Source organism: Procambarus clarkii, chromosome 43 (assembly GCF_040958095.1).
Source record: "Procambarus clarkii isolate CNS0578487 chromosome 43, FALCON_Pclarkii_2.0, whole genome shotgun sequence".
NCBI classification, from domain to species: domain Eukaryota; kingdom Metazoa; phylum Arthropoda; class Malacostraca; order Decapoda; family Cambaridae; genus Procambarus; species Procambarus clarkii.
In genome coordinates this window covers 15132712-15151870 of record NC_091192.1, presented here as the reverse complement: position 1 = coordinate 15151870, position 19159 = coordinate 15132712, and the positions used below count along the sequence as shown (strand labels likewise).

The 19159-nt window shown below is 42.4% G+C and overlaps 1 protein-coding gene across 6 annotated transcripts in view; it reads left to right on the top strand.

Annotated features, from left to right (window-relative positions):
• ck (myosin-VIIa ck) overlaps nucleotides 1-19159 on the top strand; it is a 220641-nt gene that overhangs the window by 120087 nt on the left and 81395 nt on the right. For all 6 annotated transcript variants that reach the window (XM_045738596.2, XM_045738595.2, XM_045738593.2 and 3 more), the window contains 5 exons: nucleotides 7444-7628; nucleotides 12304-12425; nucleotides 13617-13873; nucleotides 18058-18223; nucleotides 18812-18942. In XM_045738596.2, the coding sequence (XP_045594552.1) occupies nucleotides 7444-7628; nucleotides 12304-12425; nucleotides 13617-13873; nucleotides 18058-18223; nucleotides 18812-18942 (861 nt within the window). The remainder of the gene's footprint in view (nucleotides 1-7443; nucleotides 7629-12303; nucleotides 12426-13616; nucleotides 13874-18057; nucleotides 18224-18811; nucleotides 18943-19159) is intronic.

The window sequence follows — 19159 nt, the reverse complement described above, 5'->3', positions numbered from 1 at the left end:
GCTCAACAAGCCACAATGTAGGACTAAGAACAAGAGATGCTTTTTCACCCACAGGGTTATTAACTCTATGGAACCACCTACCCGTTGAAGCCATAACTGCCAAAACTGTGTTGTTTTAAAATATACAGTACATACCTAGAAAAGATCAAGGCAAATGGGGAGAAGAGCTGGGAGGGGGGGGACAAAGGTAAGGGAAAAGAGGGAGGTGGGGGAAAGAGGGTGGTGGGGGAAGAGTTATGAGCAAAGGGAGGTGGAGGAAAGAGGTAAGGGTGAAGAGGGAGGTGGGGGGAAGAGGTAAGGGTGAAGAGGGAGGTGGAGGGAAGAGGTAAGGGTGAAGAGGGAGGTGGGGGAAAAGAGGTAAGGGTGAAGAGGGAGGTGGGGGGAAGAGGTAAGGGTGAAGAGGGAGGTGGGGGGAAGAGGTAAAGGAGAAGAGAGAGGTGGAGGGGAAGAGGTAAGGGAGAGGAAGGAGGTGGAAGGGGGAAGATGTAGGGGAGAAGAGGGAGGTGGAGGGGGGGGGGGAAGGTAAGGGAGAAGAGGGAGGGGGGGGAGGTAATGGGCAGAGGGAGGTAGAAGTTGGAAATCTTGAGGGGGTGCCTTAGAAAGAAGGGGTTTGAAGTAGGAAGGAGGGGAAGAGGGAGAGAGAGAGAGAGAGAGAGAGAGAGAGAGAGAGGGGGGGAGGCACATATGAGGGTTGTGTTGAGAGTGAGATAAGGGCACTGTTCTGGGAATGCATATCTATGCTTCATCTTTTTATCAGCATTTCTGGTATACTGACAAGTTATTGTTATGACCAGAAAGCCCATTAGGCTTGTTATCCCCCTAGCCAATGATGAGGCTGTCTGTATGGTTACCCCTCTACTGATAGCCAGAGCCCATGTGCTAGGTCATGTTACATGTTCAGAAGATAGACCCAAACACTTAAACTAGCAGGGAATGTATAATACAGTATTTTTATTCTTAGAGTTTAGCTAATACTTCTGCAGGAGCACAGATGGAACTACTGAAGGACATGTGGCAGTATACACAATAGCAAGGGCCTGTACGGTACCTTGGGGAACTGAGTTTTTCTCGGTGGATAATTCACATTTTACTTTGCTGATTATTATACTCTGGGTTCTGTTTGTTAGGAAGTTGAACATCCATCTTCCTACCTTGCCAGTGATTCCTTTTATGTGCATTTTTATGTGCAATAACATCATGGTCACATTTGTCAAAGTCTTTTGCAAAATCTGTGTATATTATATCAGTGTTTTGTGTGTCTTCCATGGCATCTAGGGCCATGTCATAGTGGTCTAGCAATTGCAAGAGGCAGAAGTGCTCTGTTATGAACCCATGTTGTGTAAGGTTATATAAACACTGTGATTCTGTGTTTTATGATCTTACTTCTAAGCTTTCTTTCAAAGATTTTTATGATGTATGCTGGTCCATAAAAGCTATTGGTCCATAATTTGTTGCATCAGCTTTGCTACATCCTTTCGGAAGTGGCATGATCTCTGGTGTTTAAAGTATGTCAGGAATAATGCCAGTGTGTACATTCCATCTCCAGAATATGTTTAGATGGTGTGATATTGGTTTTCTGAGGGAAGCCCCTACAGCTCTCTGGAGCTATTAGGCTAATATGCGATATATTAGACTAGGGACTTAGTCAATGGAGTTCAGCCTACCGGGGACCACGAGCCAGAACCTGGCCCTCTCAGAGAGGCACAGGAAGCAATGGCCCCTGGAAAACCCCTTTGTGGTTGGGGGTTTTCCTAATTTGCCATTGACCGGGGTTAGGCACCCAGAAACGTAAGCATAAAAAACAGACCTCACTTCGTAAGAAAATTGCAACCGAAAACCGAACAGAGAAGCAGAATTCTCAAAAATCCCAAGGAAACAAGCAAACGTCACACCTCGCCAATGCGATGCTTGTTCGTGCAGCCCTCCCAGTTGTTGTCAGCATCAAGGTGTTGTGCAGCAAGCTTACCTATGCAGTGGCTGGTTCCTGTTTCCTCTGGGGACGTTGTACTTTTGCAGGGTTTTTATTTTATTTTTGTTTTCTTTGCTTGGTGGGGGTCTGCCTTGTGTGGCTATAGGACCACTTATATTGTTTTGGTGGCCCTCTGCTGTGTTCCTGTGATTGTACTCATCGCAGGAGTTTCAGTGGTTTGATAATCCCCCTTGTTATCTTTTGGATCTAACAGGTTAGCAACACCTTGCCCGGGCTTCCCATAGAAGTCAGCCTTCGGCCCCTGGAAACCCTGTCGAGGCTCGGTAGACCTATAGATACGTCTTCCAAGTTCCAGCTTGCCCTAATGCGAGTTTGAAGGTTGTTGTGTGCTCTTGTCTCAGGGTGACAGTCACCACTTTTGCCTCTGCCATGCTGCCTATTGGGTCAACGACACCTTTGACCCGGAGTCTTGCAAGTCATGTTCTCTGCTTGTTCTCTGATTTACCCTTTCATCTCAACAAATCGTAATCGATTTACGATTCATCCCAACAAATCAAATCAAATCATCTCAAGAAGATACCCATTCTGATGACATTGATATTAGGGTACTGGCGGCATCCGCGTTGCATGCTAAGTTTAGGTTACTGCAACGCACTAGGTTGGTTGCCCACCCGGATGCCCTGAGGCTGCTGTTTTGGTTATAGGGATGGTCCTTATAATGGTCCGTAGTCCATGATGATGGTCCATAGTCCTTCCCCTGTTGTTTGTCCTGCTACTCCCCTCCCCCTCCTGCTCTTGGCTCCCAAATATCTGAGAGTTTCCAAGTTGGGGTGGAGTTTAGGTGGTAATGAGGCATTCGAGCCAGTTCCTCCTGCCGAGGCTTTTGGGTCCCACCAGCTGGCGCCCTTCTTTTCTGCCTTTCCCCTGGACTTTACCTTTTCTTCAGGAGTAGAAGGTATGGGCTCTTCCCCGGGTCCTTGGGATCCCGGGGCTGGGGAGGAGTTGACTTTGGGGGCTTGGGCTCCCTCTGACCCCCCTGGGTTTTAGTGCCTTCTTCGCAGGGCTTGTTGCAGGGGGAGGGGTTTTCTTACTCCCCTTCCCTGTATGAGTATGATTTGGGGCCAACTCATCTCCAGGTTCAGTTCCGGATTCCCTTGGGTTCCTCGGCTCCTTCATTCTGGAGGTTTTCTGCTTCTCGTATCTCACCTAAGGAGGTTCGGTAGGTGCTTGCAGCATACCTCCTGTGAGACCCGGATTCTGCCTCTGTGTTGGATCCGTCCTTGTTTGAGTTCGATTCTTCCCCATATTGGGTGCGTTTGGAAGTTCTGGAATCTTCTGGCTGGTAGAGTGCCCATTCTTTTCGTTGAGGACGTGGCATGGGGTTTGTCGAACCCGCACGCTTGAAAAGCGGGAAACTATTACCGTTCTGCAGGTTTACCTTGGGGGGAGTTTGAGCGCCTTAATGCATGCTTGTTCGCCCCTGTGCTTCCTCGTGATGTCGGCCTTGTGCAGCTGCACGTGCAGGTTCCTACCTTTTTGGCATCTTTGTTTGCTGAGGATTTGCATGCCCGTGGGCATTTGGGTTCGGTCTTGCACTTTTTTCCTTCTTGAGGTGTCCTCGGACTGGCTTGAGGTGGATGTGGTGGCATTGAGTGTTGGACCTTTGTCTGGTGCGCTGCCCATGGTGGCTCAGGTGTTGGCCGCGCTATTGAAGCTGTTTGTGCCGATTCTCAAGGAGGCGGTGTCTTTGTTCTTTGCTTCTCACCTCATGTGCTTCTATCTCTTTCTTCGGAGCCGGCGTCATCTGGTCGGCGCAATGATCATTCTGCTCGTCGGCCCTTTTGCAGGTCGCCCCCTGTTAGCGATGGTGGGGAGGCCCGAACTGTTTGCTCTTGCTTGGTCGCATGATTCGTGCGTTTTCAGTCGTGTCATCTGGACTGTGGTAGTGTTGGGTGACTCCTTCCCCTTTGGGGGGTTCTGGGCTGGCAGGGGCAGACTTCTTCACCTGTGCTTCATCAGGTCATCTTGGAGTGGGTGCGCTTAGGCGTGGTCGAAACGACCCCATCCCTCAGGTGGGTTTCCAGCCTGTTTCCAGTGCCGAAACGAGACTGTGCGGATCTGAGGTTCATTCTGGACTTGTCCTGTCTGAACCCCTGGATTCCTTACCCCTCTTGTCAAATGACCACTCTGTCTCAGGTCCGGCTTCTTTTGGAGCCGGGTACCTGGATGGTGTCCTTGAACCTCATGGATGCATATTTGGCACATTCCTATTCATCCGGGGTTCAGGGACTGGTTAGGTTTTATGGTGGGGTGTCAGGCTTACCGCTTTCATTGCCTTCGTTTTAGTTTGAATCTGGCACCTCGCGTATTCACACATCTTACCCGGGTTATGGTGACCCCTCTGTCTCTTCTGGGAGTTTGGGTCCTGGCCTACCTCGACGACTGGCTGGTTTGGGCTCCCAGTTGGTTCGCTTATCTGCTCGCCAGGGGTGTGGTTCTTTCCCAGCTTGCTAGTTTCAGGTTTCTGGTGAACTGGAGGAAGTCCCATCTGGTTCCGTCCCAGGTTCAGATCTGGCTGGGTCTTGTTTGGTAGTCTCGGACCGCTACCATGTTTCTCCCTCCAGAGGCATTGCTGTAGTCCCGCCTTCGGCTGTTTCTTGGGGGAGGAGGGAGAGGGTCTCGGGTCACTTGGCGGTTGCTCGAGTAGTTGTGTGGGAGTTTGAACTTCACTGTGCTGGTCAACCCACTGGATCAGGTTTTGCTTCAGCATCTGTTCTGGTTCCTTCAGAGACACCCCTTCTGCTTCTGCGATTGCTGGGTTCATCCTCCGGGGGCCTTGCATTGGTTGTTGCGTCGCCAGCTTCCTCTTCGGGGTTCTCGGGTTTCAGTGCCTTGGTGCCTACCCGAACCCTCGCTTGATGTGCTTACAGACTCTTCGTCTCTTGGCTAAGGCTTTATGACCAGTGCTCACCAGGCCGGCCAGGGGCGATGGGATCTGTCCTTCCGTCGGGCTTACAGCACAGTGTGGGAGTTCGCGGTGGTTTGGTTTTTACTTTGGAGAGTTTGTGTCGTTCAGGGTTCGACCATCTGGCTCCATTCGGACTGTTATCCGGTGATTCGTTGCCTGAATGAATGAACTCCCACAGTGATTCTCACTGTGGGGGTTCTCTTTTGTCCTTGCCTCTTTAGGGCTGGTCACTTTGAGTGGCTTGTCTGCTGACTTCTCGGGGTTTAGCTCTCCATGCGGTTCATATGAATGGAGTGTCCAACGTCCTAGTGGACGGCCCTGTTTTGGTTCATTCCTCTGTCCACGGAATAAACAGTCGATGCTGACTCATTTTGTTGGCTCTGCCGGACGTACGGACTCCCGAACTTGGACCTCATCACGTTGGCGTGGTCTTGGCATCACCCGATCTATGTAGCGCCCTTCCCCGACTGCGAGACTGTTGTGGTGGACGCCTTTTGGCAGTACTGGTCGAGGTGGGGTTACCTGTACCTCTTTTCTCCGGTCCAGCTGTTGCTTTGGATTCTGGCTCGTTTAGTCCTACCAAGGGAGAGTAGTCTTCGTGGCCCCTCGGTGGCCAACCCAGCCTTGGTTCCAAGTGTTGTTTGCTTGGTGTGTGAACCCTGTACGTTTCCCACGGCTCTGCCTCTTCCAGCAGGTTGGACCAATCCAGTACATGTCTGGTTTTGTCTTCTCCTGTGCTCTTTGCGTCTGGTCTTTTTGACGCGGATTTATCACCATTTATATGGTTGTATGGTGATCAGGTGGCTTCGTTGGTGGTGTCTCACCTTAAGGCTTTGTCTCAGCGACAGTATGAAGTTTCCTGGCATTCTTTCCGCCATTTTCTCTCTTCATAGGTTGTCTTCTATTTCTGATCGTGTTGTTTTGTCCTTTCTATCTTGACTTTTTCAGGACTGTCATTTGATGTCTTAATACTGTCACCTTGTATCATGCGGTACTGGCAGTGCCGCTTCAGCTTGTGTTTGGGTGGAATGTCACTTCTGTCCCATTCTGTAAGCTTTCTCATGCTTTATTTTACCTCCGACCTGCTAATGGACCGCCTGAGCCATCCTGGTCCTTGGACAGGGTGCTCTCCTATTTTTCCATTTCTCAGTTTGTGGTGGTCCCTTCGGTTCAAGATTGTTTTTTTAAGGCTCTATTTCTGTTGGCATTGGCCTCTGCGGATTGGGTCGGTGAGCTGAATCCTCTCCTCTGGCGCTGGGGTTTCTTCTCATTCGATCCTGGTGGTAGGTTTGTTCTGTTGCAGGCTTCTCCTCCTTTTCTGATGAAGAACGAGATGGCTGCTTTCCGGAGGGGTCCTTGGGTCATTGATGCTTGGTTGGTTAAGCTGGGGGTGCCTCATGTGTTATGTCCGGTTGGGGCTCTCCACCATTACTACTGCTACTACATTACTACTGCTCTCCTCTATTATTACTGCTCCACTGCTTCGGCTTCATTGGCTGGGGATGTGCTCTGGGTTGATCCAGATTCCCTCATTCTCTGTTCCAGGGTTCGGGTCTCCCAGGTCGTTGGCAATATTATTAAGTCTAGTCAGCCTGCAGTCTATCCTCGTGCCCATGACGTTAGAAAGTTTGCTGCTTTAGCTGCCATGTTTGCAACATGTCTTGGGCTGATGTTCGGGTGCGGGGATTTTGGAGGTCGAACAGGGTCCTGGCCGCCCATTATTTGGTTACCGTTCCTGCTCCTGGCAGTTTCTGTGTTGCTTTGGGTCGCAGGTTGTAGCCAGTTGTCTCGACTTCACGTTGAGGGGGTTTGTGGCAGCCGCCTCCCAGGTAAGTCCCTCTTTTCCTTAGCTTTGGTTATGTAGTTTCAGGGAGCTTCCCACAGAAAACCAGCATTGACTGTAATGAAACACCATTTTCTGGATGAGCCCTGGAGGGTCCCTGACAACCCTCCCTCCCTCCCTCCCTCCCTCCCTCCCTCCCTCCCTCCCTCCCTCCCTCCTTCCCTCCCTCCCGGTCGGTGGATTTTTGTGTTATTGATACTTAGCTTCCGAACTGGAGTGCTGGGGTATCTGGGGAGGGGAGGGCTGTGTGGATGAGTGGCACGGCAGTTGAGTGTGACGTTTGCTTGCTTGCTTGCTTGCTTGCTTGCTTGCTTGCTTGCTTGTTTCCTTGGGATTGGAGGGAGTTCTACCTCTCTTTTCGGTTTTTAGTAGTAATTTTTTTTTTTACCATGTGGGGTTTGTTTTGTTATGCCTACCTTTCTGGGTGCCTAGCTCCGGTCTATGGCATATATGGAACCCCAACCACAGGGAAGGAGGGGGGGGGGTTTGCAGGGCCATTGCTCTTTGCAACCTCTCTGAGGGGGCCAGGTTCTGACTCGTGGTCCCCGGTAGGTCAAACTCCTTAGGCTAATGCCCCGGTCTAATATATCACACATTAGCCCGATAACTCCAAGGAGCCTCCGGGGCTCATCCAGAAAATGGCATTGTATTACATTCAACGGTGTTTTTTATGGATGCTTACAAATTGATCTTGTCCAACAGACATACACAGGGTCCATCCTGGTGGCAGTGAATCCATACCAAATATTACCAATCTACACAGTGGATCAGATCAAGCTATACCGTGGAAAGAAGATTGGAGAGCTTCCACCACACATCTTTGCCATTGGCGACTCCTGCTACAACAACATGAGGCGCTTCAAGCAGGACCAGTGTATCGTTATCAGGTATGGTCTGGCCTAGTTTGAGGCAGTCTTTTATTATACATCTTGTTTACTTATGTTTACATTGCTGCTTGCCTTGGGCAATAGAGAATGTAGTTTTTAGACTAGTGCCTCCTACCTGGTAAATTTCCTTCTTCTATATAATAATAATAATAATAATAATAATAATAATAATAATAATAATAATTTTTATTTACAATAATGTGCAATGGGTTGGTGAGATTGTATAAGATAGGTATTTTTACATTCTTGCAAAGCCACTAACACACACAGCATTTCAAGCAGGTCCTTAATCTTACATATCTGGTAAATGCTAATCTTAGCGTTTCCTTAACCCTTAACATGCTCGGGGTCTAATATCCTGCTATCCACACAGGCGCATGTCATTTTGAAAAAAAAAAAAATTTTTTTTTTTTTGCTAATCTGTTAAGTTCTGTTCACTGATCACGGGAAAAAAAAAAAAATTCTATTGTACTTACTTTTGTTGCAATAGAGCCGAGAAGCTCTGCGATGACGTCACAATCTGCATGGTCGCTCATGCAGTACACGCCCGGGAGATGTTGCGCGCGGTCCTCAAACAGCCAGAGTTGCCACAAATATATTTTCGCACTATTTATTTACAATGTCTAAGCGCATTTTATCTAATTTTTTTTCACTAATTGTGTTTCAAATACTGTTTGAACATATTTTGTATCAATAATTGTTGCATATTTGAGTATACACAGGCGCACACAAATGTTTTCAATTACGGCAATATAATATGTCATTACAGTCTATTATATTATATGTTCTGCTTATATGTTTACATATTTACACACTCGCACACGCTATACACACTTTGAAGCACACTTAGAAGATTTCTAGACTGTGGTAGTCATTGAAGCAGTCGACAGCACATAATGGGATACCACACGTTTCACACCATGTTTGCACAAGCTTCCGTTTCTTGTCTCTACGTGTCGTTGTTTTACACACCAAGCAATCACGTTGGGCTATTGCACGCTTCACACCAGGTGGCAAATACTTAAGTTTGTGTGCTAGGAAGCCTTCAGTGTGAGCGAGGCGTGGAGTACCAGCATGCTGCAACAGTGGGTTTATGATGGGCCGCTGAATACCTGGGACATCTTTTGCAAACTTTCCTAATAACTGTATTGCAGCATCAAATACAAAGTCACGGAAAGTGGGCTTACGTCCAGTTCTCACAAGGTACATGTTGAAACAGTTCAGCATGCTCATGTCCACAAGATGGAAGAACACTTTTTTCGTCCACCTACATGTCTTCCGCACACACTCTGCAGTGCCAATCATCATGTCTGATTTATCAATCAACCGCATGTTGATATTATAGTCTAAAACACAGTCTGGTTGATACCTGGTTGTCTGGCTTATATAGTGGTGCGTTTGTTTTATGGCTCACTTTCCCACTGTTCACCATTGTTCCATCATGAATTGTTGTCAACAAGTTCACCTCTCTTTTGTCTTTCCACCGAACTGACAGAATGTTATCACTTTTCCTTCTCTGACACTCACCAACTGCAATGTCGTTGTCAAACACAGGCATTTCCCTTCGTTGTGGCTTTACTGTACCAACCAATCCGGTTCTATTTTCTAGCAAGAACCGAGCTAGCAAGGGACTTGTATAGTAATTATCTGTGTATAAAATGTGTCCCTTGTTCATCCACGGAGCCATGATGGTCTTCACTACACTCCCCGAGAATCCATGTTCGTCGTTACCGGGAATGTCTACATCACTAGCCGAGTACAGAATCATGTGTAACACGTATCCTGTCTCACAATCACAAAGAACAAAAAAATTCAGGCCAAATCGGTTTCGTTTTGAGGGAATGTACTGTTTGAATGGAACACGTCCCTTGAAAAGTATGAGAGATTCATCAACCACCAGCTTCTGTGCTGGTACGTAAAAATCTCTGAATTTTCCAATAACATCGTTCATGTAGTGCCTCACTCGCCACAGTCTATCATCAGGTGTTCGGTCCTGAACACTTCCAAAATGTAGACACCTGAGGAGTATCTGAAACCTGTCTCGTGACATATATTTCCCGAATAAAGGTGTTGGTATTGTCTTGTCCTTGCTCCAATAGTCATTTATTGCATGTTTGTGACAGTGCTTCATCAACAAACAGAGTGCCAAAAACACATACATTTCCGCCACTGTGGTATTTTTCCAACGCTGCAGTCGTGAAAATTCTGTGATTTCCCTCTCAATCAGGTAAGCAGCATGCAGGTTCGTTTGGTGTACAATGTATTCCATGAGTGGTTCATCATAGAATGCTGTAAAATATTCCATCTCAGCCATGTCCTCACCTTGATTAGGGAAAAGGTTTGTAATCCCTACATCTTTATCGTCAAAGTGAGGAATATTAGGAATAAAGTCGTCACCATCACTCCACTCAAGTACACCAGGCGTCCTGCGAGATGCAGAGGAAAGACGGCGAGGAAGCGATGCATACCGGCGACCAGGAGCTGAATACCGTCTGCGAGAAGCACGGCGGCTACGTGCACGTGAGGTGGGTGCACGTGAACACGAGGGTCTTGGTCCCTCATGTGGTGCCATGCGGTGGCGCTTGGCTGGGCGAGATGCTGCTGACGCGACAATTTCTCGCCCAGTTACACCACTGGTACCAGCCACAGGCTCAATAAAACTTTGATCCGAGTCACTAAACCCAGAAAAGGCGTCACCTCCCTCTGACTCGTCACCCTCAAACAGAAAATATCCACAGGAACTGTGAGGTCGTGGTAGAATTGGGGTAGAAAATGGGCGAGGAGGCATGGGAGAGCGTATAGGCCTCGCCATGGCATGGCGGTCATTCTCACTTTCACTGCTGCTGCTACTATCTCCCGACAACTGTGTATAATCCTCATCGTTGTCTGAATCGTCAAACACACTTTCTGTACCTTCAGAGAATAATTCGTGGGCTATTTGCTCTGGGGTGAGGGACTGAGTGATGCGTGCTCGTGAGGTGTTTGACCGTGCGCTCGCCATGGTGACTCTCGCTAAACTGAGGCCTCCCATGCCATCGGAGCGTGAGCTGGATTTTTTTTCAAAATGGCCGCTGTTTACTAGAGCCCCTGGGCAGCGTATGGGACCCCCAGCTACACCGCGGGCCATTCAAATCGTGCGCGGTACCCATACACTTCATATGAAGTGAAGCGCAGTTGACTGGTAAAACGATTTACACTTCATATGAAGTGATGCGCACTTAAAGGGTTAATCTAACATATCAGGTAAGGTGAAAAGGTACATTGTAGCAAGGTTTTATATTAACAAATAACTACAATATAAGTTGACAGAGGTGATTACACTGTTAAGGATATATGTCTTAAGTACTAATATTGGGAAAGTGGGTAGTACAAGATACAGTGTGAGTTTGAGACACACGATAGGAAACTAGGAGGAGGAAATTATGTACTTTTTGGTTTTACTCTTGAATAAGGCATAGGGTAGAATACTATCCTAGTACTATAGTACTAGGTTAACCTAGTACATAGGTTAGTATGTACTATCATACTTGCTCTTACCATAAATATGGATTGTTTCCACCACTTCTACCTCAAGCTTTTTCCACTTGTTCATGCTACTACATCCACTAGGTTCTGCAAGCATTATGCCTTTGTGCAGCCTCTTTTCCCTATTTTGATATCTACTGTATAATTACATCCCTCGTATACCGTGCTGGCCATCTGGCCTCTTCTCCATCCAGAAGTCTCATTATTTTGCATTTGTTAAGATTTAACTTCCGTAGCCATTTGTCTGCCAATACCTGCTATTCCTGTGGTGTCATGTAATCATCTTTGGTCTATAACCTTCTTACCAGTTACATGTAGTGTGCATATATTGTCATGCATGATGTTGCCTCCTTCAGGAAGTCATTTACATAAATTGCTTCATCATTATAATTTATTATCATCACCTTACCTTATTACTAATGTTACATTAAGTAGTCATTACCTGACAAATTACATTAAATTACTGCATGTTCTCAACTGCATTGTTAGCTTTAAGATTTGCTGAAATACTGTGTAAGTGGCTTTGCAATAATGTATGCAATAATGTTCATATGATTATGAACATTAATGTTCATATGATTATGTACATATTGTGAAAGCACACCACCGGGTAGTGTTAGTTGGACCATATTATATGCTAGAAAATGGAGAAAATAAATAGGCATAACTCTGTGAGTAATGACAACAAATTAATTTCCCAATTTCTCCCTCATTACCAATTTCCCTGTGACTATAATAGTACTATTGAGCTTGGCTCTCGATCCACTTGCTACCATTGCTGTATTTTATAAGACCTTTAGACTAATTTCATTGCATTCATCATACTCCTCCCTGGGCTTATAATTTTCTTGTTACATAACTTGTAATAAGAGGCTCTTCAAGCAGAACCAGTGCATCATTATCAAGTACAGTCTGGCCGAAGCATATGCAGTATTATTAGGTACGTACAGTAGACTAGTATGCACTCGAGAAGGTTCCATGGGGTCTAGATTGGTGTTGGAGTACCAAAGAAGTGTTGTATTCTAAGACTAGGTCACCTTAATCATCATTGTTAGACTGGAAAACTTTCTTGCTAGTTATAAGGGGAAAAGCATAGCAAACTTCAGTTTGATTTTGTATTTATGATATTGATGGAAACTTATTTTTACAGTGGAGAATCTGGTGCGGGGAAGACAGAGAGCACCAAGCTTATTCTCCAGTACCTGGCGGCCATCTCTGGCAAGCACTCCTGGATTGAGCAACAGATCTTGGAAGCCAATCCTATTCTAGAAGGTCAGTCATATGCCAATTAGTTACTCATAAAGCAGACAACCCTATGAAATACCACTGTGAAAATATATAAAGAAAACTAAAGTGATTTAGAGTAATCCTCAGCATACTGTAATTTGACAATAAATCACTACAACTGAGCCTTTCTTGATATTCTTTAGAAAGCCAGAGTAACCCCAGTCAATAAAAGTGGAAATTACACTCACATTAACAACTAGACCAATATCAATGTTATCCAGCGTTATCTAAAATATTTGTGAAATTGATGTGCAAGCAGTTTCACTCCTACCTAACTAAACATATACTAAACTCTTGTCAATTTGGCTTGACACACACTGCTTCTGAAAAACAATGAACTACTTGACTCTGTACTTGACTGGACTGTTTATTAACATTTAAATGTCATTTGTGACATTTAAATGTTAATAAACAATAATCTCTGACCGTCCAAGTGGTTGGACACCATTCCTTTTCTCCATCCCATCCCAAATCCTTATCCTGATTCCTTCCCATTGCTATATGGTTGTAATGGTTTGGCACTTTCCCTCTGATAATTCCCTTCCTCCCCTACCCTACTCCCTCATTTTTTGTTTCTTAGATTGTTAAAATACATTCCCTGATCATGGGAAACTATACAAAAAATATTTTGAGACATAATTTAGCCATGATGTAGTAAGGAAGTTGAGTAATTTATGGACATTGAGCGAGTACTTGGTAGCTCTGTGGTGGGAGAGGAATGTAATAACCTTAAAACTGGTTATCAGAGTTCAGCTTAGTCCCGCATTGTTTACATGAAGTTGTAAGCATTGAATATATCATATTTTCTTCATGGTGTAATTGTTTTTACCATGGTTTTTCAAGTGTAATGATGCATTGGGCTGTCGCTATTATTTGTATCTCGGAACATGTAGAATAGTGATACTGTACTCACAGATATTCAGTATTCGTGTCATGTACTAATAAGTTCAAACATTATATTCAAGTTGCAAGTTGCAAACATTATGCAAGTTGGTGATTAAAAGAGGTTAGCTTTTCAGTTCAATACTTCAGTAATACCTTACATGCAGTATATTTGTATTTTTAATTTATATTTCTAATTTATATATATTTGATTGGGCAGTTTCAGTTCAATGTAACAGCCAGCAATTCACCAAATAAATAATGTAATCTAACAATCATCACTACCTCCCACAGCATTCGGCAATGCGAAAACAATCCGAAATGACAACTCCTCGCGCTTTGGTAAATATATAGACATCCACTTCACAAAGGATGGAGTGATCGAGGGGGCGTCTATCGAACAGTACTTGTTGGAGAAGTCTCGTCTAGTCTCCCAGGGTATCGATGAGAGAAACTACCACATATTCTACTGCATGTTAGCTGGCATGACCCGGGAGGAGAGGCAGAAACTAGAGCTAACAGACTCATCCCAGTACAAATATCTGACAGGAGTGAGTGAAAATTAAAATACTGGACAGTATTTATTGCTGTCTGGCAAAAAGTTAGCTTTATTTATACTTTTACTTTATCATTATATGTAATGGCCTTATTCCATTAGACATACCATTATCCAAGACTTTTTCTAAGCTGAAATCTATGCTAGTCAAGATATATATATATATATATATATATATATATATATATATATATATATATATATATATATATATATATATATATATATATATATATATATATATATGTCGTACCTAGTAGCCAGAACGCACTTCTCAGCCTACTATGCAAGGCCCGATTTGCCTAATAAGCCAAGTTTTCCTGAATTAATATATTTTCTCTATTTTTTTTCTTATGAAATGATAAAGCTACCGATTTCATAATGTATGAGGTAAATTTTTTTTTATTGGAGTTAAAATTAACGTATATATATGACCGAACCTAACCAACCCTACCTAACCTAACCTAACCTATCTTTATAGGTTAGGCTAGGTTAGGTAGCAGAAAAAGTTAGGTTAGGTTAGGTTAGGTTGTCGAAAAACAATTAATTCATGAAAACTTGGCTTATTAGGCAAATCGGGCCTTGCATAGTAGGCTGAGAAGTGCGTTCTGGCTACTAGGTACGACATATATATATATATATATATATATATAATATATATATATATATATATATATATATATATATATATATATATATATATATATATATATATATATATATATATATATATATATATATATATATATATATATGTCGTACCTAATAGCCAGAACGCACTTCTCAGCCTACTATTCAAGGCCTGATTTGCCTAATAAGCCAAGTTTTCATGAATTAATGTTTTTTCGCCTACCTAACCTACCTAACCTAACCTAACCTAGCTTTTTTTGGCTACCTAACCTAACCTTACCTATAAATATAGGTTAGGTTAGGTTAGGTAGGGTTGGTTAGGTTCGGTCATATATCTACGTTAATTTTAACTCCAATAAAAAAAAATTGACCTCATACATAGAGAAAAGGGTTGCTTTATCATTTCATAAGAAAAAAATTATAGTAAATATATTAATTCAGGAAAACTTGGCTTATTAGGCAAATCGGGCCTTGAATAGTAGGCTGAGAAGTGAGTTCTGGCTACTAGGTACGACATATATATATATATATATATATATATATATATATATATATATATATATATATATATATATATATATATATATATATATATATATATATATATATATATATATATATATATATATATATATATATATATATATATATATATATATATATATATATATATATATATATATATATATATATATATATATATATATATATATATATATATATATATATATATATATATATATATATATATATATATATATATATATATATATATATATATATATATATATATATATATATATATATATATATATATATATATATATATATATATATATATATATATATATATATATATATATATATATATATATATATATATTATAATATATAATATATAATATAATATAATATTTATTTATTTATAAATTTATTTATTTATTTATTTATATACACATACTCACACATGGGTTGCCAAATTCTGTGAACTATACAATGAAGGTACAACAAAATATATACCAAAGCAGAGATGCAGAACTAGAAAACAGAATTGGTTCAACAGAAATTGAGAGAGGGCCAGAGAGGAAAAAATACAAGAAAATATATACAATAAAGGAAGAGGCCATACCATCAAACATAGCAGCACTTCAAACAAGCAAAAAAACAAATACATTGCACACAGCAATGAGGAAAGAGGCAGAAAAGAACTTTGAGAAAGCAGGTAGTGGACAAATATAAAACAGATCCAGGCCTTTTCTATAAATTCATTAAAGTCAAGCTATAAAGGATAAAGTACAGAGATTGAGAATGGGGAACAGGTTCACTGAGAATGAAAAAAAAAATGTGTGAATTACTAAATGAACTATTCCTAAGTGTGTTGCCCAACCACTTGGACTAAATGGTAGAGTGATGGACTCACTTCATGCAGATCAGTGTTCAATCCCTGACTGTCCAAGTGATTTGGTACCACTCCTTTCCGCCCGTCCCATCCCAAATCCAAATTCTTAGTTTTTATAATTCATAATTCATTGTGTCGGGGGACAGGAAGCCAGAGTGTATTCATGCATGTTAGGCTTATTTCGAGGTCTCCCTCCCCCAAGGTCGAACTACTGACCCCGCCCAGGATACAACCCCACAACAAGGTGACTAACTCCTGGGTACCTACTTATTATTAGGTAAACAGCGGCATTAGTCGAATGGAAATGTGCCCAACCATTTCTGTCCCGCCCAGGATTCAAAATCGGAATTCTTGATTGTGTGTTGAGAATGAACCCGCCTCTACTACCGGAGCCCTGATATGATAGAGCCACAGAGATTCTAAAGGAAAGAGATGGTTGGGTTGACTGTGTATATCTGGACCTATAAAGGGTTTTGACAGAGTCCCATACCAGAGATTGTTTTGGAAGCTGGAACATGTTGGACGGGTGACAGAAAGACTTCTGATATGGCTGAAAAATTCTCTGACAGAAAGATGAGGGCAGTAATTAGAGGCAATTTATCTGACTGGAGGAGTGTTAAGAGTGGAGTGTTGCAGGGTTCAGTTCTTGTACCAGTCATGTTCATCGTCTACATAAACCATCTACCAGAAGGACTACAGAATTATATGAGCACGTTTCCAGATGATGCTAAGATACTGGGGAAGATAGGAGACATAAATGCCCTTCAAATTGATCTAGATAAAATAAGTGCTTCAAGCATCATGTGACAAATGGAATTCAGAGTGAATAAATGTCATGTTATGGAATGTGGAATAGGGAAAAACAGACCACATACAACCCACAAATAATGTAGAAAGGACCTCAAGAACTCTAACAGAGAAAGAGATTTAAGGGTGGTTCTGGATAGTAGACTGTCACCAGAGGAACACATAAAGGACATTGTGTGAGGATCTACCTACATACTTTGTAGCTACCTTGTGTAGCTATCTTTTGTCATCTGCAAAAGCTGAAACAGTACTGTAGTTTGTATTCTTGTCTATGTCTGATATTAGGATGAGAAAAAGTACCGGAGCAAGTACGGTACCTTGAGGGACTGCACTTTTCACAGTAGATGATCCAGATTTTACTGTGACTGTTACACACTATGCTCTGCTTGCTAGGAAGTTGAAGATCCATCTCCCTACTTTGTGGGGCAATTCCTTTTCACCCATTTTGTGGGCAATAACACCATGGTCACATTTGTCGAAAGCTTTTGCAAAGTCTGTGTATATTACATCTGCATTTTGCTTGTCTTGCATGGCACCTTAGGCCATGTCATAGTTATCTAGCAATTGCTGAACTTTTCAACTTCAGTATCGGTTTTAATTACTCGCCGAAATACTGAAGAAATTGTACATGTCGTTTGTAAGACCGAAATTGGAATATGCAGCAGTGGTGTGGTGTCCATATTTCAAGAAGCATATCAATAAACTGGAAAAGGTGCAAAGGCATGCTGCATAATTGCTTACAGGACTCAGAACTTAAAAACAAAGAGTTATAAAGAGAGGCTAGAGACATTACATATGCCAAAGCTAGAAGATAGAAGAAAATAGCCAATATGATCACCACTTACGAATAATAACAAGAATTGACCAAATTGACAGGAATTCCTGAAACCAGCAACCTAATAAACATGAGGTCATGAGAAACAAAGGTTCTGAAAAAATATTTGAATGTGTGCTTTTGCAAACAGAATGGTAGACTGTTGGAACAAATTAAGGGAGAAAGCAGTGGAGACCAAAGTTGTCAGTAGCTTCAAACAGTGCTGGGAAGACGAGATACCACGATCGTAGTTCTCATCCTGTAATTACACTTTGGCAATTACACTTTGGTAAATACACACATGCACAAAATTTCATAACATAACCACTTTTGTAATTTTTTCATTTTATGTCATTATCATAAATATCTAACCATTATTTCCTGTAACTTTCTTGCATCCCTAGCGGGTACATGCATCCCCACCTGAAAAAACTGGGAAAAAGACGTGGATAATTTATAACACCTGGACTAAATCCAGTAGAGCATATCATGAATGTACATGAGAACCTGCAGTGTTTGGCTTTTTCAGGGGGGCAGCATCACCTGTGAGGGACGAGATGATGCTCGGGAATTTGCAGATATTCGCTCAGCTATGAAGGTGCTTATGTTTAGCGATTCTGAGGTATGGGAGATACTAAAGCTGCTCGCTGCAATCTTGCACACAGGCAATATCAAATTTAAAGGCAAAGTCATAGGTGAGTGATGTTGTAAACTTATTATACAAAACATCCTAGCACAATTGTTTAGAATGTAGCAATTACTTTGCCACCGTCCAAAGTATTAGGTGGGCATAGTGAATGTGTGTGGGGGGAATCAGGAAGTAAGAATGCACACGATACAGTTAGGGACAAGACAGCGTGGAACTGCTTTGTAAAATGAATAAATGTACTTGCACAGTATACACAACAGTGTATAGACAAATTTATGTGAAACACTATACTCTCTTGTCAGGATTCAGCAAGTACCATAGTGGGGAGTGACTGGGTATGATTGCTGGAGTGTAGAGGTGCTTGATTATCGCTGCTGCTATGGATTGTGCATGATATAATAAATGGATGAATTATATTTTAAATATTTCTTTTTAATTAACATCTATATCTTTCTTTTTGCTACATAATTAAGCATCAGTATTTCTCCTGACTGATGCGTCTGCATGCATTGAAAATGGAAAATGATGCCATGATAATGTTTATACATATGTACAGTTATGCATAGTAATGAAAGTTTGTTGGAAATTGTTGTTTATTTGTAAAATTTATTTCTGTTACTTAATTCTCCATCAGATAACTTGGATGCATCGGAGATCCCAGACACGACATCGATGGTGCGAGTGGCCCGGTTCCTGGGTGTTGAGCCACGAGCCATGAAGGAGGCTCTCACCACACGAACCATTTTTGCACAAGGCGAAACTGTTGTAAGTACATTACTGGGTTATCTAATTACCTAAGTGTAATTGCCTAAATATATTTTAGAGGATGAGAACTACGCTTGTGGTGTCCCGTCTTCCCAGAACTCTGTCATATGACTCCTTGAAACTGACGGTTTTGGCATCCACCACTATCTCACTTAACTTGTTCCCAACCCTCTACCACTGTGTTTGCAAAAGTGAACTTTACATTTTTTTTGTCAGT